The sequence below is a fragment of the Podarcis raffonei genome, chromosome W (genome assembly GCF_027172205.1).
Source record: "Podarcis raffonei isolate rPodRaf1 chromosome W, rPodRaf1.pri, whole genome shotgun sequence".
Taxonomy (NCBI): Eukaryota; Metazoa; Chordata; class Lepidosauria; order Squamata; family Lacertidae; genus Podarcis; species Podarcis raffonei.
This window is the reverse complement of record NC_070620.1, coordinates 20956443-20982741: the sequence shown is the minus strand read 5'-3', so window position 1 is coordinate 20982741 and position 26299 is coordinate 20956443. Positions and strand designations below refer to the sequence as shown.

The 26299-nt window shown below is 43.3% G+C and overlaps 1 protein-coding gene and 1 pseudogene across 3 annotated transcripts in view; one reads left to right on the top strand and one right to left on the bottom strand.

Moving 5' to 3' along the window:
* LOC128405947 (UDP-N-acetylglucosamine--peptide N-acetylglucosaminyltransferase 110 kDa subunit-like) overlaps window positions 1-26299 on the bottom strand; it is a 121306-nt gene that overhangs the window by 65802 nt on the left and 29205 nt on the right. For all 3 annotated transcript variants that reach the window (XM_053372998.1, XM_053372997.1, XM_053372999.1), the window contains 4 exons: window positions 20291-20407; window positions 10810-10889; window positions 3785-3980; window positions 203-343 (listed from right to left, as the gene is read on the bottom strand). In XM_053372998.1, coding sequence (XP_053228973.1) covers window positions 203-343; window positions 3785-3980; window positions 10810-10889; window positions 20291-20407 — 534 coding nt within the window. The remainder of the gene's footprint in view (window positions 1-202; window positions 344-3784; window positions 3981-10809; window positions 10890-20290; window positions 20408-26299) is intronic.
* LOC128405951 (U6 snRNA-associated Sm-like protein LSm5) lies at window positions 2497-2821 on the top strand (annotated as a pseudogene).

The following is a 26299-nucleotide window of genomic DNA, read 5'->3' as shown; positions in this document are numbered from 1 at the left end:
TATCAGGCCAAATGAACACCATGCTTTGTCGAACCTTAAAATGCTATTTCACTTTCAGTTCGTCACCATTATTTCCGTTATTGATCACAAAAAATCTGATTGGCGATTTGTAAAAAGCCCCAAACCAGGCATCCAGGGTATGCATGCCTAACCCTTGTGTGTCAATTATAATAATTATTGTTGTAATTCTCCACGCAGGTACCTCAAGAGCTTTCCGGTAGAGGCGGACAGCCTCCTCGATATTCCCTTGCTCTCGCTTGATGTTGGCCAGGTTATTAAGAGAATCCGCGTGAGTTGGGCATAGACGGAGAGCCGTGTTGTAGCATTCCTCGGCTTCGGCAACCTTTAAAACATAAAACAGAGTATGTACGCAACCTTCGAAACACAAAACTGAGTTTTTACGCAAATATTAGGACGTGGTTCACAGGCGCCCAAAAGGCTGCGCTGAGATGACCCCGATTCATGTGCCAGCCTCTACGGCTGGATTTATGTTTCAGGCAGCGGTGGCGAACCTATGGCTCAGCTGGGAAGCACGAAGCCTCTGAGAGATCCCCAGCCGGCTCCCGCTTGCTCGCAAGTAGGAACGGGCAGCTGGGGAATGCGTGAAGGAATCGTTCTTTGCGTCAGCCATCGGCCACAGCAATAAAACAACAATATGATATACCAGGCACGTCCAAAGTCAGTTTCGGGGGCCTAATTAAAAAAAAAAATTTCAACAAATCCTTAAAAAAAAAAACAGCTCAACAACTGTCCAGGTTGTCCTCACGCATGTTCACTTCATCAAATCTGACCCTCTTTGGAAAAAGTTTGGGCACCCCTGCGATATACAAAGAATAGAGATAAAAAGTCCATGGTGTAAAATACATTTTGGGGTTTTGAATCAAAAGTCAAATAGTGGATCTTATTCTGATTGCCCCGGCTTAAAACCTTGCCACCTCTGCTGTCACCTGCTCCTCTTGATCTGCCAATCTGGCAGCAGTTGGGCGACCTGGAATGGACAAAAAAAGAGGGGTGATAATCTAATTCCTTTTTATAAAGGGCATGCACCGCCAATTCGATCTGGCTGCGTCCGCAGGGACCGGAGCATTTTTCGGGTGGAATCTGTTGGCATCGTCCTTCGAGTCCAGCCCAGGGTGATACATTCAATCTTGCAAGAGTGAAAGCGCGTCTGTATTTTGGGATTGCTAGATTACGCCAATAGGGTGCCAGAGTCTCGAAATGGGAAGGGGAAACAGAGTCATACTGCAGGCAAAATTTCCTGATTGTGGCCAAGTTGTTCCGACGCTCGATACCATTGAGGCGCCGGCAAATTAGACCATTTGCTTTACTGACACCCAAAGTGAGTAGCTATGGTGGTGATAAACCACCAGAGGGAAGTTTTCAATAGACGATTTGAGTCCAGGCGCTCTTGGGACAATCCTCCAGCTGTTCTGGGACTACAATGCCGACCATCCCTAGCTGGAGGGCCAAGTTTGCCTATGCCTGCACAGGAGTCTGTTTAGCCAAGGAGATGCAATTGGTGTCTATTGTGCCGGCAAAATGTGGGTGCCTTAGGAGGAGGTGTCACGAATATGGGGGAATGTAAACCCGAGGGCTTGAGTGGCGAAAGGGGATTTCTTTTGTAAAGAGCGCTGCTTGTATGCCTCAGGTGCGAATTGCCATGACTGCTTTTCCTCCGTTGCTTCTTGGGGTGCCTGGTCCACTGTTAGAGGGGGTTCTGTAAGCAGCCTCAGCTGTTCTGTCATTCCACCACCTGGCCCACCAGCTGTTTGGGGACTACAACTCCCACCATCCCCAGCTCACGGTACCAGTGGTCAGGGATGGTGGGCCTTGTAGTCCACAAACAGCTGGAGGGACAAGTTGGGCCATGCTTGGTTTAGGCAGAGCCAAGAGTTAAGTGTCCTACGATCAGCTGGGGAGTGCGGAGCCTCCACTCTGCTCCTGAGAGATCCCTGCCTCCGCTCCTGCTTGCTCTCAAGTAGGAGCAGGGTTGGGCAGCTCAGCTGGGGAGCGCCTGGCTGCCTTTGGGTGGTGCAGGGGCTCTCTGATGCAGCTTCCACCTACCACACCCTCAGCAACTATTCAGCCTGGCTGCCTTGCAAGGGCTCTGGTGCGTATGTGGGGGCTCCTTTAAACCTCCCCCTTGAGGGGAGCACAGCCACAACCCCCTCAATGGAAAGTGCGACGGAGCCTGCATCGCCCCAGCTGAGCTGCCCCGGTCCAGCTCCTGTTCCCGAGCAAGCAGCAACGCTGCCAACAGAGCAACCCGATCTCACTCCTACTTGCCTGCAAGCAGGAGGTGGATGGGGGGGTGGCAGTGACATCCCTTGCTGCTTGGCCTGCCTTCCCTCCCTCTGTGGCACTCAAAACGGAAGTTATGCTGAGAACAGAGCACGTTCTGCTTCTGGAAATAGTTCCAAAACCGGAACACTCCTTTCAGGCTTTGAAGTATCCGGGTTCCAAGTAGTTCAAGAACTAAGCTGTTTGAAAACTTAAGAGAATGGCGGACTCAATTAGTCCGGATTTGGGGCAAAATGGCAGCCAACGCGACTACCAACCCGTCTCAGCTTCTGCCTCTTGAGCTGGGGGACAAGTGCATAGGCTCACGAATTCACATCATGATGAAAAGTGATAAATTGTTGGCACACTCCTAGCATTCGAGGACTTTGTCAACATGGTATTGGAAGATGTTACAGAATTTGAGATCATACCTAAGGATGAAGAATTACAAAGCTAGACCAGATTTTGCTAAATGGAAATAACATAACAATGCTGGTTCGCGGAGAAGGACCAGAAGTGTAAATAAAGTCATATGCCATCATTGAAGACTTCCTGTTAAATCTTCTGTAGGAATATACTGATGAAACTTGATGCGTTTTTAATTTTAATTTTTTTACATTTATATAATGGCAAATTTCCATTTCAGGAAATTTCTTTTCCAATTTGAACCGACTGGAACTGTATTTATTCCCCCCCCCCCGAAGCCTAAACATTTTTTTAAAGAAAAAAAGCGCTGGGTTAATCTAATGAAGAACGTTAGCGCAGTAACTTTGATGAAGGATTATTGATGACGACAGCAGTCATAAAGAAGAAATGTGAAACCCACAGAAAAAACGAGGTATACAGGTTCAATTGACGTGTTGGCACTTTGTGATCAATCAGTGGGTTTTGGGTTGCGGTTTGGGCGCTCGATCTCTAAAACAGTGGTGTCCAAACTTTTTTCAAAGTTGGCCAGATTTGATGAAGTGAAGGGCCGTAAGGGCCAACCAAAGTTGTTAACCTTTTTTTTGGGATTGAAGTTGTTGAGGTTTTTGTTATGGTTTTACCCCAAATTGTTGAGCTTTTCTTTAGGGTTGAAGTTGTTGAGATTTTTAAAGGGTTGAACTTGTTGAGGTGTTTTTAGGATTTTACCCTAGGAAATAAACTGCCACAGGGGCCGGATTAAACTGACTGGCGGGCCGGATTAGGCCCCCCCCAACGGACTTTGGACATGCCTGCACTAAGAGGATTGTGATTGCTTAAGTAAACCAGGGAGTGGGAACGGGGGAAGGAAGTAGACACTCGGTGATGAGCAAAGTTGTATGCGATTATATGATTTGATATGAACGTGACAAAGGGAAGATATGAAAATTGAATAAAAATTATATTAAAAAATAAAAGAGGACTTCTTTTAAGTACTGTTCCCCAAGTCCCTCCCCCCAAAGCCCAATTTTGAGATCACCATCCTCCGTAAGGGTTTATTCAGCAAACCCTCCCACATACAGAAAGCAGAAGGGTTTCTTACGCTGCCTTTTTCTTTGAGTGCGTTGGCCAGGTTGCAGTAGGCGTCGGGGAAGTGGGGCTGGAGCTCAATGGCCCGCTTGTAGGTATCGATTGCCAGGTCGATCAGCCCCTGTTCGTAATACACACAGGCCAGGTTGCCATGGACGACGGCGTGGTTGGGGCTCAGGCTCAGGGCCCGTAGATAGGCTGCAACGGCTCTGAAATGAGAGCAAGGAGTGGTTCAGTTTCATTATCATCAGGGTGGATAAAAATCCAAAAAATGCTTTGGGATGGCTATTAAGAGGATGCCAGCGAGGCTGAACCTTTCTGTAAAAAAGACAGGGGAACCTTTGTTTTTGACAGAACGGTAAAAACATTGTGCCATATTGTTATTCCTTTAGTGAAATAAATTGTTTAAATGGTTCTGAAGGAAATGATTCTTTTTCTCCTTCCAGTCAAGTACAGCAGAAAAGTGGTCCAAACAGAAACAGTTAACTTATTAAACCTCACCGTCATTTCATCAGTACTGGTCTATACATTTCTAATAGTCTATGCATTTCTGAAAACTCGTTACTCCAAAAAGGAAACCTTCCTCTGCTTGTCCATATTAAGAGAATGCCAGCAAGGCTGAACCATTCTGTAAAAAAGGGATTTGATTATTCCAATAAGGAAACCTTCCTTTATTAGTTAAATAAATTGTTCAAATTGTTATGAAGGAAAGGACTTCCAATCAAGTGCAGCAGAAAAGTTGTCCAAACAGAAACTGTTCACTTATTAAACCTCACCATCAGTTCCGTGTTGGCTGCCCGTTCTGCTGGAAGGGTGAGCTCTTTCACTTGAAAGAGCACCGGTGCTTTGAAGGTTGGGGAACCCACTAGAGTGACACGGTACCTCTTAAAAACCTCAGATTGAACATTCCGAGGACTTGGTGTTCCTGCAGGTGCCTGGAACGACTCCCTCACCCCCCGGTAAGCTCTTGATAAGGGCCCGAGAGCGGGTGGGGTTGGAGACGGAGGCACTTGGGAATAGACTCGCTTCCTTCATCGCATGAAGCTCCGAGTCCGGCGATCGTGAGCAGCCAATTTCTCCAAGCAACTTTGATTGGAAAAGAGTGAGTAATAAAATAAATTTGGACATTTATTTGGAAAGGACAGGGGCTTAAAAAAACAACAGAGGTCAGTCCCTTCCTCTGATTAAGAGACAAAACAGCTACATTAGCCGAAGCCGCGATCTAAAATTTACGACTTTCTAAAGACTTTCAAGTTAATCTCTGTATATCTCCTACTAGCAGGGGGAAGGGGGGAGATACTTTTCAGACTCTTTTAATCCTTGCAGACAGTTTGGATTTACGAGGTATTTTCTTTGTGGAAGCGGACTACCCGGTCGGGAAGACTAGACTTCATTATGACGTTGTAAAGAAAAGGACACTTTCAACTTTTGTTTTCCTACTTGGGGGGGGGGGGGAAGTAACTGCAGCTGCCCAAACTCAAAGGTTTTTCTTTTCCCTTTCTCTTTTAAACAGTACCCCTACCCCCCAGATATAAATTGTAAATTGGGACTGTGTTATTAACTTCTGGGGAATTAAGAAAGGATTACAAGTTAGAGAGACTGTTGACTTGTATATTAAGACTGGTGAAGAGGCTTGAGAAGAGAAACTGTCTGTCTCCTTATCTCCCCTTTGTTTGAGACTGACCTTGAACAAAAGAATTGCAAGTTATGGATGGGGGAGAGAAAGGAGAGAGAGGACAAAGAAAGCAAAAACTAAACCAAGAAGGGACTCTAAGTCACCAGCTTTTGAGGAGTCTGTGTTGCAATTGCTTCAGGAAATTAAAACAGAAGTAAGAGGAAATCAAAAGTCTATACAGGAATTAAAAAGTGACTTTGCTCAATTAAGACAAGATTTGACGCAAGTTAATTCAGATGTATCAGCACATGAGTCAAGACTGGCGCATTTGGAAACTGTGAGAATTGCTGATTTAGAGGCAATTCAGCGACAATCTCAAATTTCAATTGCGTCTCTCCAGCTAAAACAGAGGGAATGTAATCTGAGATTGAGGGGCATACCCCAGAAAGAGCGGGATAATTTGAAGGATTGGTTAATTGAAGAATTTGCAGCGTATCTGAAGGCAGCCCTGTTTCGGGAAGCTTTTAATGTTTGATGTATTATAGTATTTTAATATTCTTTTGGAAGCCGCCCAGAGTGGCTGGGGAAGCCCAGCCAGATGGGCGGGGTATAAATAATAAATTATTATTATTATTATTATTATTATTATTATTATTATTATTATTATTATTATTATTATTATTATTAGGGCCTCTCAAAAGAAGAATTAAATTCCTGGATTGATAAAGCCTACAGATTTGGACCTAAAAAAGATACTAAGATCACACATGACTGTATGGTGATTTTTAAAACCAAAGAGCAGAGAGATATTATTTTAGGCCACCATTACAAAAAAAGTTTAAAGATAGATGAGAAGGGAATAATTCTGTTTAAAGACATTCCGACATACTTTTTGGCCCTGAGAAATAATTATACGGATTTGGCCAGTGCCCTAAAGAAGAAAGAACGTTTTCTTCAGGTGGGAGTTCCCAGAAGGATTATCTTTTAAATTTCAATGAAGGAAACAAAGAATAACAACTGTCGGAGAGAAAGAAAGATTTTTGGAGAAAAACGCAAAAGAGCTTGGACTGGAAAGTTCTCCTTCATTAGGGGCAGGGGCAGTGGGCCCCTAATAAATCAGGATGTCTTTGAAAATCTACTCCTGGAATGTGAATGGTCTAAATTCGCGATTTAAGAGGAATCAAGTTCATCACGCACTGGCAAGACAGAATTTGGACATAATTTGTCTACAAGAAACACATGTTACAAGACTTCATAGGAAAATTCTCCAAAATAAGAAACTTGGGCAGGAATTTATTTCATCCGACAAAGTGAAAAAAAGAGGTGTGGTTTTTTTATGTTAAAGAAAAATGGAACCCCAAATTGTTGTTTAAAGATGAGGAAGGGAGGTACATTGCAGTTGAAATTACGGCACAAGGCGACAAATTTTTGCTGGGAATTGATGCACCAAATGATGGCAAAGTGGAATTTTTTAAGAATCTGGACTTAAAACTCATGGATTATATGGATTACAAATTGATTTTAATGGGAGACCTGAATGGAGTAGCATCAACATTAATGGATAAAACACAAGGTCAGAAAAATCCAAGTTCCTTCAGACTACCAAAGATTTTCTTTGATATGACTGATAAATACGATTTGTCGGACATATGGAGGCTACAAAATCCAATGGAGAGAGATTTCACTTTTTTCTCAAATTCAAATCAATCTTTCTCGAGAACCGACTATTTATGGATATCCAGAGATTTGGTTCCTAAGGTTACTAAAACAGAAATTTGCCCCAAGACTTGCTCAGATCATAATGCAGTGGTTTTGGAGATGAAATTATACCTGCAGGGTTCCTTTAGATGGAGGATGAATGATGAGTTGTTGAGGAATGAACAGATGATTAGTAAGGCCCAAAAGACTCTAAAAGATTATTTTGAACTAAATATGAACACAGAGGTTGAAACAAGAGTCATTTGGGATGCAAGTAAGGCAGTAATGAGAGGTTTCCTCATACAACAGAACTTGATAAGGAAAAAGATACAGAATGAGAAAAAAGATAAAATTCTGTCTCAAATAAAAGACAAAGAGAAGAGTTTAAGATTAATGCCAAAGAGTCAACAGATTCCAAAAGAAATTAAAGCATTGCAGATTCAATTTTCTCAAATTATTAACCAGGAAATAGAATGGAAAATTAAAATGATGAAACAGAGAAACTTTGAATCTGCGAATAAATGTGGGAAATTGTTGGCTTGGCAATTAAAAAAGAGACAGAAGCAAAGTACTATTACAAACATTGTATCTGATGGAAAATCTATGGAAAACCCTGCAGATATAAGGAAATGTTTTCAGAAATACTTTAAACAGCTGTATAAAAAAGGTAAAGAAGATAAGGATAAAATTGAGCAATTTCTTGCGGCGAATGAAATGCAGAAAATTCCCGAGGATAAAAGGTTCCTACTAAATGGCATGATTACGAGACAGGAGGTTGAGATGGCAATAAATAAGATGCAGTTAGGCAAAGCCCCGGGACCGGATGGTCTTTCTGCAAAATATTATAAAATATTGAAAGATTGGCTAATTCAACCATTGGCAGATGTGTGTAATAAGATTCTAAGAGGGGACAAAGCTCCCGAAACCTGGAAAGATGCATTTATCACTCTGATTCCAAAAATAGATCAAGATAGATCTGATGTAAAAAATTATACACCAATCTCATTACTTAATGTGGACTATAAAATCTTCGCAAACATTTTGGCCAATAGATTAAAAAAGGTTCTATCAAATTATATACATAAGGACCAGGCAGGATTTCTGCCTGGGAGACATATGAAAGGTAACATTAGAAATATAATTGATATAATAGAAAGGTTGGAAGCGAAGAGAAATTGTAAAACAATGTTAATGTTTATTGATGCTGAAAAGGCCTTTGATAATGTTTCTTGGTTATTTATGATGAAAAACCTAGAAAGAATTGAGGTTGGCCAGGAATTTTTAAATGGTATCAATGCAATCTATTTTGAACAAAAAGCAAAAATCATAGTTAATAATGTGGTCTCAGAGGAAATCAGAATTGAGAAAGGAACCAGGCAAGGGTGCCCGCTTTCCCCTCTGCTATTTATTTTTGTTCTGGAGGTTTTGCTAAACATGTTGAGGAAAGAGGAGGAGGTTAAAGGCATTGTAGTGGGATCCAAGCAATATAAATTAAAAGCCTTTGCTGATGACTTGGTTTTAACTTTACAAGATCCAGAAACCAGTGCAGTAAAAGCACTGGAGCTGATTCAAGAGTTTGGGCAGGTAGCAGGATTTAAATTAAACAAGAGCAAAACCAAAGTTTTAGAAAAAAACTTAGATAATGAGGAAAGAAAAAACCTTTTTGAAAGGACAGGCCTTGTTTCTGTGAAAAAAGTTAAATATTTGGGTGTGAACTTATCGGTAAAGAATTTGAATCTTTATAAAGATAACTAAGAAAAATTATGGAATGAAATCAGGAGAGATCTTGAGATATGGTCAAACCTAAAACTTTCATTGATGGGCCGAATATCGGTGGTTAAGATGAATGTATTGCCGAAGATGCTGTTTTTATTTCAAGTTTTACCAATCATTGATAATGTTAAATGTTTTAAAGAATGGCAGAAGGCATTGTCTAAATTTATCTGGCAGGGGGAAAAACCTAGAATTAAATATAAATTACTTACAGATATAAAAGAGAGAGGGGGCTTTTCCCTACCAGATTTGAAGATACACTTTGAAGCTGCCGCATTCTGCTGGATCAAGGATTGGATTCAATTAGAGAATGATGATGCGCTAGACTTGGAGGGATTGGATAATCGTTTTGGATGGCATGCATATCTATGGTATGACAAGGTAAAGGCCCACAGTGGTTTTAAGAATCATGTAATTAGAAAGGCATTATACAATGTATGGACTAGATACAAAGATCTCTTAGTAAGAAAAACACCAAAATGGATTTCACCAATGGAAGCACAGGCCCAAAAAAAGTTAAATATGGAAAACAAATGGTTGAGGTATTCAGATTTGTTGTTAGAGAATCAGGAAGGTTTTAAATTAAAACCATTTGAACAAATGAAAGATAAAGTGAATTGGTTACAATATTATAAAATTAACGAATTATATAAGATGGATAAGAGAAATGGTTTTGCAACAGAAAAAACCAAATTGGAAATGGAGTTGTTAGATACTAATGATAAAAATATGTCTAAAATGTACAGTTTGTTGTTGGAGTGGCACACAAAGGATGAACAAGTTAAATCGGTTATGATTGATTGGGCAAGGGATGTGGGACATAACATAATGATGGAGGATTGGGAGAAGCTATGGAGGAAAGGGGTCAAGTTCACTGCATGTATGATGTTAAAGGAAAACATTATGAAGATGATGTATAGATGGTACTTGACCCCTGTAAAACTAGCAAAGATTTATCACAAAAGTGATAACCTTTGTTGGAAATGTATGTCACGGCTAAAATGGCCACTGTTTCTTTAATGCGAATAAAGCTGGGTCAGCATGAGTCAGCAGCCTGCACCAGGTTGTATATATAGAATGAGAAATGTTAGTTTGTTGTTGAGGTTGAGTTGGGTTGGTTGGTTAGTGCTGGTGTGTATAGTTATTCAGTCGTGTTTTGCACAAAGACTTTTAAGAATAAAACTCTGCAAAGATATTCTCGTGGACTCTTTTGTGCCGACAAGGGTCCGAGGACCAGGCTGAGGAGACAAAGGGAGGTCAGAACCCTTTCCTTCTTCTTCTTCTCTCTTTTTTTTTTTTTTTTTTTTTTGCTTTTTACAAACACTGACAATGTAAAGAAAAAGAAGGTACTTTTTTCCATATGTGGTGGACTTGTCCCAAGGTGAAAGACTTCTTGGAGAAGATTTATAACGAACTGAAAAAAAAGTTGAAATATACATTTATTAAGAAACCAGAGGCCTTTCTCCTTGGAATAACAGGTTTAGAATTGCCCAAGAAAGATGTTAAATTGTTCAAATTGTTATGAAGGAAAGGACTTCCAATCAAGTGCAGCAGAAAAGTTGTCCAAACAGAAACTGTTCACCTCACCATCATTTCATCATTATCTGTCTATGTATTTCTAAGAGTAGAACCAAAAAAGGAAACCTTCCTCTGCTTGTCCATATTAAGAGGATGCCAGCAAGGTTGAACCTTTCTGTAAAAAGAGGATTTAAAACAAGTCTTACGGATTAGGGATTTAAATTGTGAGTTAAATCAATTTGATTTAAATCAAATCCACCCTCTAAGGCAACAAGGGATTGAACACATATCCCCACTGGCAATGGGAGTTAGTTTGGGTATGGGTGCAACCACTAAACTGAGAATATAATACATAATGTGATTATACGTAAAACCAATAAAAACCATTTATATAAAAAAAAGAGAGAATATAAGCTATACGCCTATTTGCTTACCTGTCAAATATACGCGCCTCCTTCAAGACGTTCCCCAGATTAATGTAAGCATCCAGGAAGTTGGGATCCAGGGTCACCGCCTGAGAATATTTAAGACAATTGATTTTTGTTACTAATGTAACAGCGTGGTTACTTTTAAATAAGTGGGTCAATCCTACCTACCTACATTAATTTACCTAATCTACCTACCTACCTAATCTATATATCTACCTACCTACCTACCTACCTAATCTAATCTACCTACCATTAAACCTACTGACCTATCTATCTACCTTCCTATTTACCTACCTAGCTACCTAATCTATCTACCTATCTACTCTACCTACCCTACCAACCTACCTTATCTACCTACCTACCATCTAATCCAGGCATGGCCAAACTTGGCCCTCCAGCTGTTTGGAGACTACAACTCCCATCATCCCTAGCTAACATCCCTGATCCCTAGTGGTCAGGGATGATGGGAATTGTAGTCCCAAAACATCTGGAGGGCTGAGTTTGGCCATGCCTGAATCTACCTACCTACCTACCTACCCTATCTATCCAATCTACCTATCTAATCTATCTACCTATCTACCTAATCTATCCATGTACCTACCTATCTAATCTACCTACCTACCCTATCTAATCTATCTACCTAATCTACCTACCTACCTATCATCTATCTAATCTATCTATGCAGGGAATATCAACTGTATGAGAAATCACTAATGGTACCAACAGGACGCTGGAGGCCCATTGCAGTAGAAGAAATGCCTCAAATTTTAATACAAAAAAGAATGGGAAATGTTTATTGCATATTGACAAAAACAGTGTACACAAGTTAATACATTAGCAGGATTTTTCTAAAAACCAGCTGTAATGTTATAGGCAATGATTACATTTGGAGGTAATTAGACATTAAGATTAATTTGACATGCATGAATGAAGATAATTCAAAGGAATCAGGGGAGGAAGGGTAGGGAAGCGAAATAATCCCATAATGTGGGATTAACATTAATTGTATAGACAATTTAAAAAAACACACTTTAATGTAATGATTTGGTTTCTTGTGAAATATATATACAGTGGTGCCCTGCAAGACGAATGCCTCGCAAGACGAAAAACCCGCTAGACGAAAGGGTTTTCCGTTTTTGAGTTGCTTCGCAAGACGAATTTCCCTATGGGCTTGCTTTGCAAGACGAAAACGTCTTGCGAGTCTTGCTATTTTCTTTCGCTTCCCCCCCCTTTTTCTAAGCCACTAAGCCGCTAATAGCCTTTTAGCCGCTAAGCCTTTAATAGCCGCTAAGCCGCTAATAAGGTTGCTTCGCAAGACGAAAAAACCGCTAGACGAACAGACTCGCAGAACGGATTATTTTCGTCTTGCGAGGCACCACTGTGTGTGTGTGTGTGTGTGTGTGTGTGTATGTATGTGTGTGTGTGTGTGTGTGTGTGTATATATATATATATATATATATAAAGAAATGCATCCAATTTTGACCGTTTTATTACAGCTGTTATTATGTGACTTGGTAAGCAGTACGATGACCGTCACAAACTCGGAAGTGTTTTTGACATAGATACACCACAAAACTAGAGATGGGAAGGTCTGGGGAAAAAACCCGGAAAAAATGGGCAAAAAAACCCAGTTTCCTCCCCTATTTTCCCAAAGCCGTTTTTTTTTCTGGGGAAAAAATTGGAAAAAAACAGTTTGATATAGATTGAATATTCCACGCACGTGTGGTTTTTTTTTCAAATTTCCCGGGGGGAAACAGGGGGGGGACGACTGTTTTCTTCTTCTTCAATTCTCCCGGTTTAGGGAAGTTTTGAATGACTGATGTTTTAATATCTTTTTCATCTTTTGTTGGAAGCCGCCCAGAGTGGCTGGCGAAACCCAGCCAGATGATGATGATGATGATTATTATTAATAATAATATTGTGGACATGTACATTGGTCAAGGCTTGCTGGGAAATGATATATGATGAGTTAAAGAAATTGTTTAAAAATACATTTGTCAAAAAGCCAGAAGCCTTCTTACTAGGTATAATAGGCCAAGAGTTTCCAAGAGAAAAGACATTTTATGTATGCAACGACGGCAGAGAGAATGCTACTAACCCAATGGGGCTTAGATTGGATTGTTAGGAATGAAAAAATTAATAAAAAATTATTTAAAATAAGAAGATGAAAGAATGCTACTTGCCCAATTAATGTGGCTTATATTGGATTATTAATGAAAAAAAGAATTTAAAAATATTTAAAAAGAGAATGCTACTTGCCCAATTAATGGGGTTTTTAAAAAAAAAATATTAACAATTTCAACATAACACAGTATCAAAACATATCATATTCACTCTCCCCCACCTCCCTCCCCCCGAGACTTCCCTCAGCTCCTCTCTCTGATTTCTCAACATGTATTATTATCTGCATACTGTAAAATTGTATAAATCCTTATATTATCTATTTACTATGTTAACAATCAATAAATTTGTGTATGTTTATTCAAAACCTGCCAGGGAGTCCAATTCATTTTGGTATTTGTTTGTATTTAGTAATTTGTAAAAAGTTCCCAGTCTTCTTTGAAGTCACAGTTGTCCTCATCTCGCATTTTGTATGTCAGTAAATTTCTCTTGCCACTGTTCCTTTGCTGGGGTTTCCTGATTCTTCCATCTTTGTGCTATCAAGACTCTTGCCACTGTTGTAGCATATATAAATAAATTCTTTGTTTTCCTTGGCAGGTCTTGTCCTACAATCCCTAACAAAAATGCTTCTGGTTTTTTAAAACATGTCATTTTGAACATTTTCTTCAATTCATTATATATCATTTCCCCAAAAAAATTAATTTCTCTACATTCCCACCACATATGATAAAAGGTCCCTTCTTTTTCTTTGCATTTCCAACATATGGTTGACCCGGTTTTGTACATTTTTGCTATCTGTACTGATGTTGTATACCATCTGTACATCATTTTCATATAGTTTTCTTTCAAGAGAGAACAGTCTGTAAATTTTAAATCTGTTTTCCAGTTTTTCCCAATCCTCAAATTGTATATTATGTTCTATATCTTGTGCCCATTTGATCATGACTGATTTTACCTCCTCATCTTTTGTTTCCCATTCTAACAGAATACTATATGCACCCTTCAGCAACTTTATTTTTCCTTCTATAACTTCCTTTTGAAATCTAGAAGTGGTATAACTAAATCCTTTCTTGTTATCTTCTTTGTATATATCATGTAATTGCCTGTAATGTAACCAGCTCTGAAAATGATATTTTATCTCCCTGTACTCTTTTAATTTCCATTTTCCTTTTTGATCGTTTAATAAATCACTATATGTAAGCCACTTCCCTTTCTTGCCAAGTGGTTTGAGCAACAAAACCAGTCCCTAATTCATACCAAACATGCAGCCTCATAATACAATTTCAGGTCTGGGAGGGCAAAGCCACCTCTTTCTTTTCTATCTGTAGTATCTTATGTTTAATCCTTGGCCTTTTGCACCCCCAGATAAACTTGGAAATTTCCTTCTGCCATCTTTTGAGGCAATCATCTTTTACCATTAATGGGAACGTCTGAAAAACAAAGAGCATTTTTGGCAAAACATTCCTTTTTACTGCTGCTATTTTTCCGAGTAGGGAGAGGTTCATTCTGCTCCATATTTCTAAATTTCTTTTTATCTCAAGCCAATTTTTTCATAATTATCTTTATAAATGTTTATATTTTTTGCAGTTAACCAAAACCCTAAATATTTTACTTTTTTATGGACTTCTATCTCAATGCTTTGCTCCAACTCTTTTTCCTCTTCTTCCTTCAATTTTTTTACTAATAACTTAGTTTTATTTCTATTTAATTTAAATCCTGCCACTTCCCCAAATTTTTGAATTTTTTCTATGATTCTAGGGAGAGAATTTTTTGGGTCTTCCACTGTAATCACTTTGTGATTTGTCTACCTGGATGGAATCCTGCCTGATCTTGATGTATGTACTCATTTAATATTTTTTTCATTCTATTAGCTAAAACATTTGCAAATACAGTGGTGCCCCGCAAGACGAATGCCTCACAAGACGGAAAACCCGCTAGACGAAAGGGTTTTCCGTTTTTGAGCTGCTTCGCAAGACGATTTTCCTTATGGGCTTGCTTCGCAAGACGAAAATGTCTTGCAAGTCTTGCGATTTTTTCTCGCCCCCCCCCCTTTTTCTAAGCTGCTAAGCCGCTAATAGCCTTTTAGCCGCTAAGCCGCTAAGCCTTTAATAGCCGCTAAGCCGCTAATAGCGCTAAGCCGCTAAGCCGCTAATAGGGTTGCTTCGCAAAACAAAAAAACCGCTAGACGAAGAGACTTGCGGAACGGATTATTTTTGTCTTGCGAGGCACCACTGTAATTTATAATCATTATTTAACAATGAGATAGGCCTGTAATTTTTAATTTGCAGCAAATCTGAATCTTGTTTTGGAATTACTGTGATGTAGGCTTCTTTCCATGTTTCTGGAATTTCACCTGTATTTAAAATCTCATTCATGACATCTTTCAATGGGTTTAGCAATTGTTCACTTATTTTTTTATAATACTTTGCTGTTAATCCATCTGGACCTGGAGATTTTACATTTTTTGTCCACTTTATTGCCTCTAACACTTCTTGAACTGTTATTTGAGTATTTAAGATCACCATTTGTTCCTCTTTTATTTTTGGCAGATTACTACTTTTAATATATTCCTCAATTAAAAAAAAAATCCTTCCCTTTCCTTTACAATTCTGAGAAATATTTTACAAATGCTGCTCTTATTTCCTCCATCTTATCTGTGATCTTTCCATTTATGTTAAATTTGTTTATGGAGTTTCTTTGTTCACTTTTCTTCAACTGCCACACTAGCAGTTTTCCTGATTTATTGGCATGCTCAAAATATTTTTGTTTCATTCTTTTTATTTTCCAGCTAATTTCCTCATTAACTATCATAGTGTATTGAGTTTGTAATGTTCTAATTGCCTGTTTAACTGACTCTTTATTTGCTTTCTTTGACAATTGTTTCTCCTTATCCACAATTTCATCCAAAATCTCTTTCTTCCTTTTTTCTTTCAATTTTTTTAAAATGAGTTTTGTTGTATAAACAGTCCCCTCATTACCGCTTTGTGTCCCAGATCGTCTGCAATTTTGTCTGTCTCTGAATGTTTATTTCAAAATAATCACTCAGTTTTTAACTTTTTCCATAAATTTTTGATCATCTAATAATCAACACAGACTGGAAACTTCACACTGGACTTCAAGCATCTGGCATTGTGTGTCTCCCCATTCTTCCTTCAGACTCAGGGTCCTTGGTTTCCAAATGAGATGCAAAAGCTGCTCTCATCAGAAAAGAGATTTGGGGAGCCATGCCATCAGCTGGTGTTGTTCCACTGTGCTTCATTAAGTCCAGGGCCAACACAGCCGTCTACCAGGAGATTTTGGAGCACTTCATGTTTCCTTCCGCAGACGAGCTTTATGGGGATGCTGACTTCATTTTCCAGCAGGACTTTGGCACCTGCCCACACTGCCAAAAGTACCAAAACCTGGTTCAATGCCCATGGGATTACTGTGCTTGATTGGCCAGCAAACTCGCCTGACCTGAACCCCATAGAGAATCTATGGAGCATTGCCAAGAGAAAGATGAGAGACATGAGACCGAGCAATGCAGAAGAGCTGAAGGCTGCTATTGAAGCATCCTGGTCTTCCATAACACCTCAGCAGTGCCACAGGCTGATAGCATCCATGCCACACCGCATTGAGGCGGTAATTGATGCAAAAGGGGCCCAAACCAAGTACTGAGTACATATGCATGCTTCTACTTCTCAGAGGTCCAATATTGCTCTATTTGCAGTCCTTGTTTTGCTGATTTCATTTAATATTGTAATTTTCTGAGATTGTTAATTTGGGCTTTTCATCACAATTATAACAATTATAACAAATAAAGGCTTGACATATCTCGCTTTGCATGCCATGAGTCTATCTCATATATTAGTTTCACCTTTTAAGTTGAATTACTGAAATAAATGAACTTTTCCATGAGTTTCTAACTTTCTGAGTTTCACCTGTAAATCTCCCATTAAAATCATCTTTTGGTCTGCAAATTCAAGTTTCCATTTTTTGTTTAAAAAAAACCTGCTTTTTTCTCATTGGGGGCATAAATTCCCACCAAGATCACCTTCTCTCCCTGAATTTTTGTTTGTACTATTAAAATCCTACCTTTCTCATCCTTCTGAATCAATTTGGGTTCTAATGCAGGAATAATGTAAAAAATTACTCCTCTCTTTTTTGCTTTATCCGCCAAGATAAAGTCCAATCCTAATATTTTATTAATTAAAACTCTTTTATGCTTTCTTGCAATGTGTGTTTCTTGAAGACAAATTATATCTAGCTTTGGCGCTGTGGGTAAAAGCCTCAGCGCCTAGGGCTTGCCGATCGAAAGGTCGGCAGTTCGAATCCCCGTGGCGGGGTGCGCTCCCGTTGCTCGGTCCCAGCGCCTGCCAACCTAGCAGTTCGAAAGCACCCCCAGGTGCAAGTAGATAAATAGGGACCGCTTACTGGCGGGTAGGTAAACGGCGTTTCTGTGTGCTGCGCTGGCTCGCCAGATGCAGCTTTGTCACGCTGGCCACGTGACCCGGAAGTGTCTCCAGACAGCGCTGGCCCCTGGCCTCTTAAGTGAGATGGGCGCACAACCCCAGAGTCTGTCAAGACTGGCCCGTACGGGCAGGGGTACCTTTACCTTTACTTTGTTTTAAAATTACAGTTGAACCGTGTTACGTTTAGCTTTGCAGTTCAAACCGTTCACATTCCAGCTCAATAGTTTAAGATTGGCCATTATCAGAGTAGTTACAATATCTGTTTTTCCACCTGTTGCTCATTCCAACGACAGCCACTCCAAAGCAGCTCTTTGTTCTGCTATTGGGTCTGTTCTCGTGTCATGTCCAGGGTCTAAGTCTCTCCTATGTTTTTCAAAAAATTCTTTGGCCTGGTATTTTGTTGTCAACCTGTATCTTTTTTTCATAAATGTGAATGAAATCCCTTCTGGATATTCCCATTTATACCTGATGTCCACCCTCTTCAATGCTGTTGCTAAAAACCAGTACATATGCCTCCTAAGTTTCAATTTCAGTGGAATTTCCCGAAAAATGTCAACTTTCTGTTCAGCAACCAGCAGACTGTCCTCTAAACTTTTTTGAAGGATTGCATCCTTCATTTTTTTTTGAAACTAGTGTTAATAGGACATCTCCTGGCTGCTTTCTCAGTCTACTTTCTCTCGTCTTTACTCTGAAACAGCTCTCCATTCTGCAATAGTCTGTGTAACATATGGTTCTAAATTCTGTTCTGTCTCTGATTCTGGTAGGCCTCTTATTCTTACTGTCCTGTCTCTCTCTCTTAGCTGTAAAAGGAGGATTTGATCTTCTGACTCATTTTGCTTCTCTTGTAGTCCTCCCACTGTCCCCATGACTGCTTTTTGTTCCTCCTTCAAGCGCCCTAACTCCTCAGTAGTTTTTTTCCAATTTATTCACTTTGGTTTCTAAATTATTGACCTTTTCACCTAATTTTCCAAATTGTTCTGTCAGTAACTTGTTGGGAGTTCTCCATATCCCTATGCACTTGTTCTGTCAACAATTTATTAGATTTCTCCATATCCATATGCACTTGTTGAGTAAAACTTTTCATTGACTGAACCATCTCTTTCTTGAATTCCATAAACTGTTGTGTAAGGAAATCAGTATGTTCTGCTTTCCCTACTTTTCTAATGTCTCTTCCTGCACACTTGCTCGTCTTTTGTCCATAGCAGATTTCCTAGTAACTGCTCCTGCCTGTTGCTTACCCACCATATCTAGGCCAGCAGTCTTTCCCACAGTTCGGCACTCCTCTTCAAGGCCACACCTGCACTTCCTGGCTCAGCCCAGAAGTGTAAATACTTTCCCACTCCCAGACTGAACCATGAAATTTTTATTTCCCTTTAAGCAACCTTCCCTCTCCTAGCAATCCATCAAGACAGTAAACCAAAAACAGACAAAAAAACATAAAATAGCCCAAGAACAGACAAAGGAAGGATATAAAATAATATCTCACTGTATAAAATACAGAAAGTAGTTCTTATACCCAATCCTTAAAAAACAGAAAGAAAAAACAGTTCCAAGTCAAATCAACTCAATCAATCAAACAAGACCAGTCCCAATCCAGCCGACATATAAAATTAACATAAAATCATATACTTCTCTTCAGTCCTGTCCTTTCACTTTCCAGAAGATGGTGGGAAATAATAGTCCAACTTTTTATAAATCCAGGCTGTACTTTCAAACTAAAAGTCCATGTCCAATTCCACGTCCATGTAAACTGTTCTTTAGTATTTTGTAATCCAAATTTTTCCAACTTTTTGGCTTTATATATAAGTCCCATATATGCTGGAGTGTTCAAGTCTTTTTTGACAGGTAGTATTTCTTAAATCCCCTGGTCTTCTAAAGGCACTGATGTTAATTCCAAAGCTATTCCAGGTTCTCCTTCCTCCTTTAGGAATTTCTCCCTCAATAAGGTAGAGAGTTCTTCTGCTTAGCCCCAATTTAATGCCTCCAAGTTCCAGGGCTGGGATTAAAGCTCGTATTTCCACAGCCTTCCCCCCCCCCCGTCTTTTTGCTTCCTACTCTGCCAAAGGTATCAATCTGTCAAGTTCTCTCCAGCTGTTAATTTGTATCCCCCCCGCCCCCGGTAACTTGACACAACTGTTTCTAAAGTATATCCAAAAGAAGGAAACAGTCTCAAAAGTCCAAGTCAAACTCTTACAAAATCTCCATGGCTGTAAACGCCTCTCTGTCTCCCATTCACAAAAAAGTCCCTTGCAGAGCCTGTCCGCAGAAATCGGAAGCTTTCTTTTTGGCTTCCGTTTTACCAAATCAGTCAATTTAATCCTAATTCTTCTTTTTTAAAGCTTTATTTGGCTTTTACCTCTAATTGGAAAATAAAATCCACTGCTTCTGTGGCGATATGTGGCTTCAGTAGAAGAGTGCGTTGGAGCCGTGAGTGGACTCAAGCCTCCTCCTTTTCCCCCGTGCGCAAAACGACAGCTGGGGGATTCAGGGGGGGCGAATTATTGCGCTCTGCTGGACCCCTAAGACCCCCACACCACCATGGGGTTTTTTTCGGGGGTGCACCAAGCCCTGGCAGTCACCCCTAATGCTCTAATTGCCTGGACCGTGTCATCCCTTAAGCAGACGACACAGAGCTCACCACCATTAGTCTCCGCAGCAAATGAGGCTTAGATTGGATTATTGATGAAAAAATTAATAAAAAATGATTTAAAAAGAGAATGCTACTTGCCCAATTAAAGTGGCTTAGATTGGATTGTTATGAATGAAAAAAATAAAAAATATATATTTCAAAGAGAGAGAGAACACTACTAGCCCAATTAATGGGGCTTATAGTGGATTATCATCATCATCGTTATAATTATTATTTTTCCAGGCCTTCCCATGTCTACAGAGCCCAGAACCCCCGGGACAGTTACCTTCTCAAAATGATGAATCGCCAGCCAGATTTCCCCTTGCGCATTGAACACGCAGCCGAGGTTACTCCACGCCACTGCAAAGTTGGGCTGGGTCTCGATGGCTTTCAGGTAGCAGGCCTTCGGAGAGTCGAGGGGCAGTAGGTACAGGGGGGACGGGATATTTGCACAAAAGAAAAGCAAGAAAAAAATTCCCATTAGTCCCCCTCCTCTGACCGGCCAAAAGTGATCCTGCAGTAGAGGCTCGCTTGCGCCAAAACTAGCCTGCTGGCGGATGGAGCTGCCCTGGCGCAAACCAGGACCCAAGTGCAAATCCACCATTATCAGTTACGCTGATCCTTCAATATATAGCAATTCTTTCCTAGCGAGCAATTCTTCAGCCAAGTCCAGGGAAGCTGCTTTCGGATTCGCAACTGGCTTGCGATACGCCACCGTTTGGATTGCGACGCGGTTTGGATAGCATCCCGACTGAGGTCTAGTAGCTCTTCAAATGACCTGTGGGCCTGCCTCTCCCAAATATTGTCCAGTTAAGTCAAAATTGCAATGGTGTCGTGGTTCTCAAACGCCAAAAACCCAGAAGAAAGCGTTAAAATTCTTATTTTACAGAAAGGTTCAACCTTGCTGGCATCCTCTTTATATGGACAATACAAAACTTATTGAAAATGCCTGCTCCATAGGTCTTATCTTACTACACTAGGGATTATATATAATGCAATTTCATGCATATTGTCAGGGAACTGCCATCGGAACGAGAGGAGGAGGAGAGGCTCCACGACGATGCTGGAGAGGGGCCAAGTAGGGAGAGAGGCAGGTCTCCTGTTGGGGAAGAAATTCAGCGCGACACCAGGGATGGAGGGGGGCCAATGGGGGAAGCGGAGAGCAGGCTCAGAGACTCTTCACTGGACACCAGTGGAGAGAGCACAGGTCCTCCGCTACCCACGCCCACCCTGCGCAGAAGGCTTCCGCGCAGGGAGGCTAGGAGGAGACTGGGCGTCAAACAACATTTATGTTGGAAAAGGTTGAAGAAACGCCCACTGTCGGATTATGCCAGCGACTGAGCAGCCACGAAGTGAGGGGCTGTCCAGCCAGGAAAGGTTTAACCAGGCCACCTACCCAGGAGTGGCGGCCACTTACGCACGAGCAACCCCATAACCATTAGAGCAATCCGACAGTCCCTGAAGTTGCTTGTGCGCAGCGACAGGCAGGCAGCACCATGAGCCAAACCAGGGGAGCAGGCGCCACAGAGCAGGCAGCTGGAGTGCAAAATCTGGTGGAGAGGAACCGAGATTTGGAACAGCATGTAGCTCTGCTGACGGCGCGGCTAGAAGAAAGGCGGGCGCAGGATGGACAGGTCAGAACCACCCCCGTCGCAAGGAAGGTACCGGGACTGGTACATAAGTTTGGGGGGAAGCCCCAAGACTATAACGCTTTGGAACTGCAGCATAGTGACTTTGCTGATGATGGGGAGAGGGTTGCATATGTCATTGGGCATCTACAGGATGGTGCCCGGGAATGGGTCAGGCCCCTAATGGCGACGCAAAACACTGCCTTGAAGGACCTTAGGAAATTTTTTGGCGCGATGGATGCAATGTACTCCAGCCAAGTGGAGCAAAATGTGACTCGCCGGGAACTGATGGGGTGCAAGCAAAGGAGCCAATCAGTTAGAGAGTACTGGTCACGTTTTGAGATGTTGGTCCACCGGCTCGGGTGGGATCTAGACTCGGTGCCCATTCAAATGTTGTTTGAGGAGGGGTTGTCCCCAACGGTGAAGGACGAGCTTTCCCGCGCGCCCCGCCCGCAGTCGATGGATCAGCTGACCAAGGCTGTGCTTGCGATTGGATTACGCCAGGAAGCGCGGGCGGAGGAGAAGTGCGGAGGGAGAGGGGAACGTTGCCATGACTACCGCATTCCTGAAATACCGAGGCAGTCTCCCCAGCCGGCTGAACCAATGGAGATAGATGGAGCGCGCGCGCGCAAGGTTTCAAACTCCAGTGAAGGTCGCAAAAAGGAGGGAAAGGATTGGAAAACCACCAAGAAGTGTTACCTCTGCCAACGGCCAGGACATTTTGCCAGGGTCTGCCCTCAAAGAAAGGCCTGGCAAGGAATGGTGGGAGCCGCTGGTGAGGGGGAGGAGGAAAATGGGCAGGGGCAGGGAAACGCCAACGCTTGGCTGCCGATCAGCGGGCACAGCAGCCAGGCCAGCAACCAATAGAAGTGCCCCAGCCAGACCCCCCCAAGGCAGCAATAGCCATAGAAGTGGTGCTAGAACTCCCGAATGGGCACCCAGTCAAGGTTAAGGCGCTGCTGGATTCAGGCAGCTCTTGCGATTTCTTTAGCAAGGACTTCGCTCTGGCACACCAACTCCACCTGCTGCCCCTGGATTTCCCCTTGCAAGTGACCACCAGAGATGGCAGAGAACTTCTGGGAGGGGAAGTGACGCACCAGACCCCGCCAATGAGAATGAGGGTTTCCCGGCACACGGAGACCGTTGCCTTTCACGTAGCCACACTGGCAGGACCCCCAATAATACTGGGAATGAGCTGGCTGTCACTGCATGATGCAGTAGTGGCATGGCATCAGCGGACAGTCACCTTTGGGTCAGCTTACTGCTTGGAACATTGCGTGGGGGGGGAACCCCAAGGATGACAGTGGCCAGGGTGGCGGGAATGGGGGTGGAGCCAAAAGGGAAGGTGCCACCCCAATATGCTGACCTGCAGGAGGTCTTCAGCGAGAAGGAGGCGGATAGGCTACCCCCCCATAGGCCCTTTGACTGCCAAATCAACCTACTCCCAGGGGCTCAGCTGCCAGTGGGTAAACTGTATGCCATGTCGGACAGGGAGATGCAGGAGTTGCGGGAATTTATCGACAAGAACTTGAAAAGAGGTTTCATAAGAGAATCAAAGGCGGTGGGGGGCAGTCCGGTGTTCTTTGTGGACAAAAAGGATACAAATCAGCCCAGGCTCGTGGTGGACTACCGGGGCGTCAACCTGGTATCAGAACCCGTGACCTTCCCAATGCCCAGGATTGACAACATTTTAACACGGGTGAGGCAGGGGAAAATTTTTACCAAGCTGGACCTCAGGGGGGCATACAATTTGATCAGGATGAGGGAGGGGGACGAATGGAAAACCACCATGTTCACCCCCCTGGGAGCCTTCAAATACTTAGTTATGCCATTCGGATTACAGTCCGGCTCCGCCTGCTTTCAAGCTTTCATGCACCACGTGTTGGGGTACCTGCTGTACAAAAACTGCGTAGCCTTCTTGGACGACGTCTTAATTTATTCTGACAATGAGAAGCAACATGTCAAGGACGTCAGGGAAGTGCTAAAGAGACTGCAGGCACCAGTTGTGGGTCAAGCTGGAAAAATGCCAATTTCACACAAGGGAGGTAGAGTTTCTGGGGTACAAGTTGTCAGACAAGGGTCTAGCTATGGACTCCAGCAAGGTGCAGGCGGTACTGGAATGGAAGGCCCCCAAGACCCGGAAGGACGTGCAGAGGTTCCTAGCGTTCAGCAACTTTTACAGGAAGTTCATCAAGAACTTCGCTCATTTAACAGCACCCATCACAGACTGTCTCAGCAGCAAAAAGAAGTTCGTCTGGACGGAAGGGGCCCAGCGATCCTTTGAAAGCCTGAAGAAAGCATTCGCGTCGGAAGAGCAACTCCTGCACGTGGATCTGGAGAAGCCCATGAGGTTAGAGACCGACGCGTCAGACAGGGCCATAGGAGCCGTACTTTTGCAGCCCGGAACCCAGCAAGAGTGGAGGCCGTGCGCCTTTTTCTCGAGGAAGCTGAACAAGTCGGAGCAGAACTACACGGTGTATGACCGCGAACTGCTAGCTATCTATGCTGCGTTTCGCCGGTGGAGACATCTGTTGATAGGGGCGCGGCACAAGATCCAGGTTTGCACGGATCACAAGAACTTGGGAGTACTGGAGGACTGCGCGAGTACTCAACCAGAGACAGATTCGATGGGCACAAGAGTTCTCCATGTTTTCCTTCGAGATCCGGTATGTGCCGGGAGCGGAGAATGTTAGAGCCGATGCTCTCTCCCGGAAGCCGGAGTACATGGAAGGAGAGGGACCGCCGGAAGCCCGACACGTGTTCCCCGAGGACAGATGGGTGTGTGGGGGAGTGTTGGTTGGGAAACGGGAACTGGCCGGTCTCACCAGGGACGACAAGTTCGCCCAAACTAAAATCAGGGCACTACGGGAAGGAAGGGAAAACCAGGGAGAATTTGAGGAAAAGGAAGGGGTACTGTACTATAAGGGAGCGCTGTACGTACCGGGGGAGACATTGAGGGGAAGGGTACTCAAACAACCCCACGACAACCCAACAGCAGGGCACTTTGTTCAGCACAAGACCATGCTGCTTGTCACCAGGCAGTTCTGGTGGCCAAGGGTGAGGGAAGATGTACGGGAGTACGTACGGGGGTGCGACCGCTGCCAGAGGGCAAAGGGGGAGAGGGCGGCACCTGCAGGGCTACTGGAACCCTTACCTACACCGGGAAGACCCTGGGAGGTGGTCTCCATAGATTTTATGACTGATTTGCCCAAATCAAGAGGGAAGACAGCAGTCATGGTAGTAGTCGACCTACTGACAAAAATGTGCCATTTTATAGCTTGCTCGCATGCGGTGACGGCAGAGGAAACGGCCAGATTGTTTGTAGATCACATATTCAGGTTGCATGGGGTTCCCTCGAGGGTCATCTCAGATCGCGGGAAACAATTTACTTCAAGGTTCTGGAGGAAGCTCATGAGCTTGCTGCAGGTCGAGGTGGGGTTCTCGACGGCGAGACACCCGGAAACCAACGGACAAGCGGAACGAGCGAACAGTATACTCCAGCAATACCTACGCTGCTACGTCAGCGAGAGACAGAACGATTGGGTAGACAAACTAGCACTGGCTGAATCTGCATACAACGCTGAACACGTGTCCACGGGAATGAGCCCGTTCATGGCCAATTATGGGTGTCACCCCTGGGCCTTCCCGGGGAGAGGGGAGGAAGGGTGGAGCGTACCTGCAGCAGAGCAGTTTGTGGAAGAAATGGAGGCCTTGCACCAGCAACTCCAGATGAATTTGGAGAGGGCCAAAGAAATTTACAAGAGGCAGGCAGACAAGCACCGTCGGGAAGGGGAGACCATACGGGTGGGGGACCGGGTGTGGTTGTCAACCCGAGGGTTACCCTTTAAGGGAGGGTGCAAGAAGTTGCAGCCGAGGCGACTGGGACCTTTTGAGGTAACACAGCAGGTGAACCCCGTGGCATATAGGCTCAAGCTGCCGGACAGCATGAAGTTACACCCGGTGTTCCATAGGTCCCTACTCTCTCCGTACAGGGAGGGGCGGGAATTCCCGGGACGGGAGGGGGAAGTCACCACACACCCGCAAGTAGAGGAGAAAGAACACCACAACCAAGCCACGGAAATACTCGATTCCAGGTGGCGGGGGCGCAGAGTAGAGTACTTGGTCGCTTGGGAGGGGGAACCCCGGTCTGAAGACACGTGGGTTCCCGCGGAGGCAATCAATGATGGGTATCTAGTGGAAGAGTTCCACAGTCGGTTCCCACGCAAGCCAAAACCACCAGTGAGATTCTGGGAGGAGCAATTCGGCACCACCGACGACGAGGAGTTCGAGGGTTTTCCTGACTCCGAAGAGGAGGGAGGGAGAAGCGTCGGAGAGGGAGGATTCAGACTGGGAGGCCCACCCCGTGAGGAGAGATCAGAGAGGGTGGGAAGCGGGTTTTGAATCCTCTGAGGATAGCGACAGCTCCTTCCGAGGATTTCCCGCATCGTCGGCCGAGGACCGGGACGAAGTTGGATCCAGAGGTGGGGCCGGGGGTGGAGGGGGTTCTGGGGGGGAGATGGATGTCAGGGAACTGCCATCGGAACGAGGGGAGGAGGAGAGGCTCCACAACGATGCTGGAGAGGGGCCAAGTAGGGAGAGAGGCAGGTCTCCTGTTGGGGAAGAAATTCAGCGCGACACCAGGGATGGAGGGGGGCCAATGGGGGAAG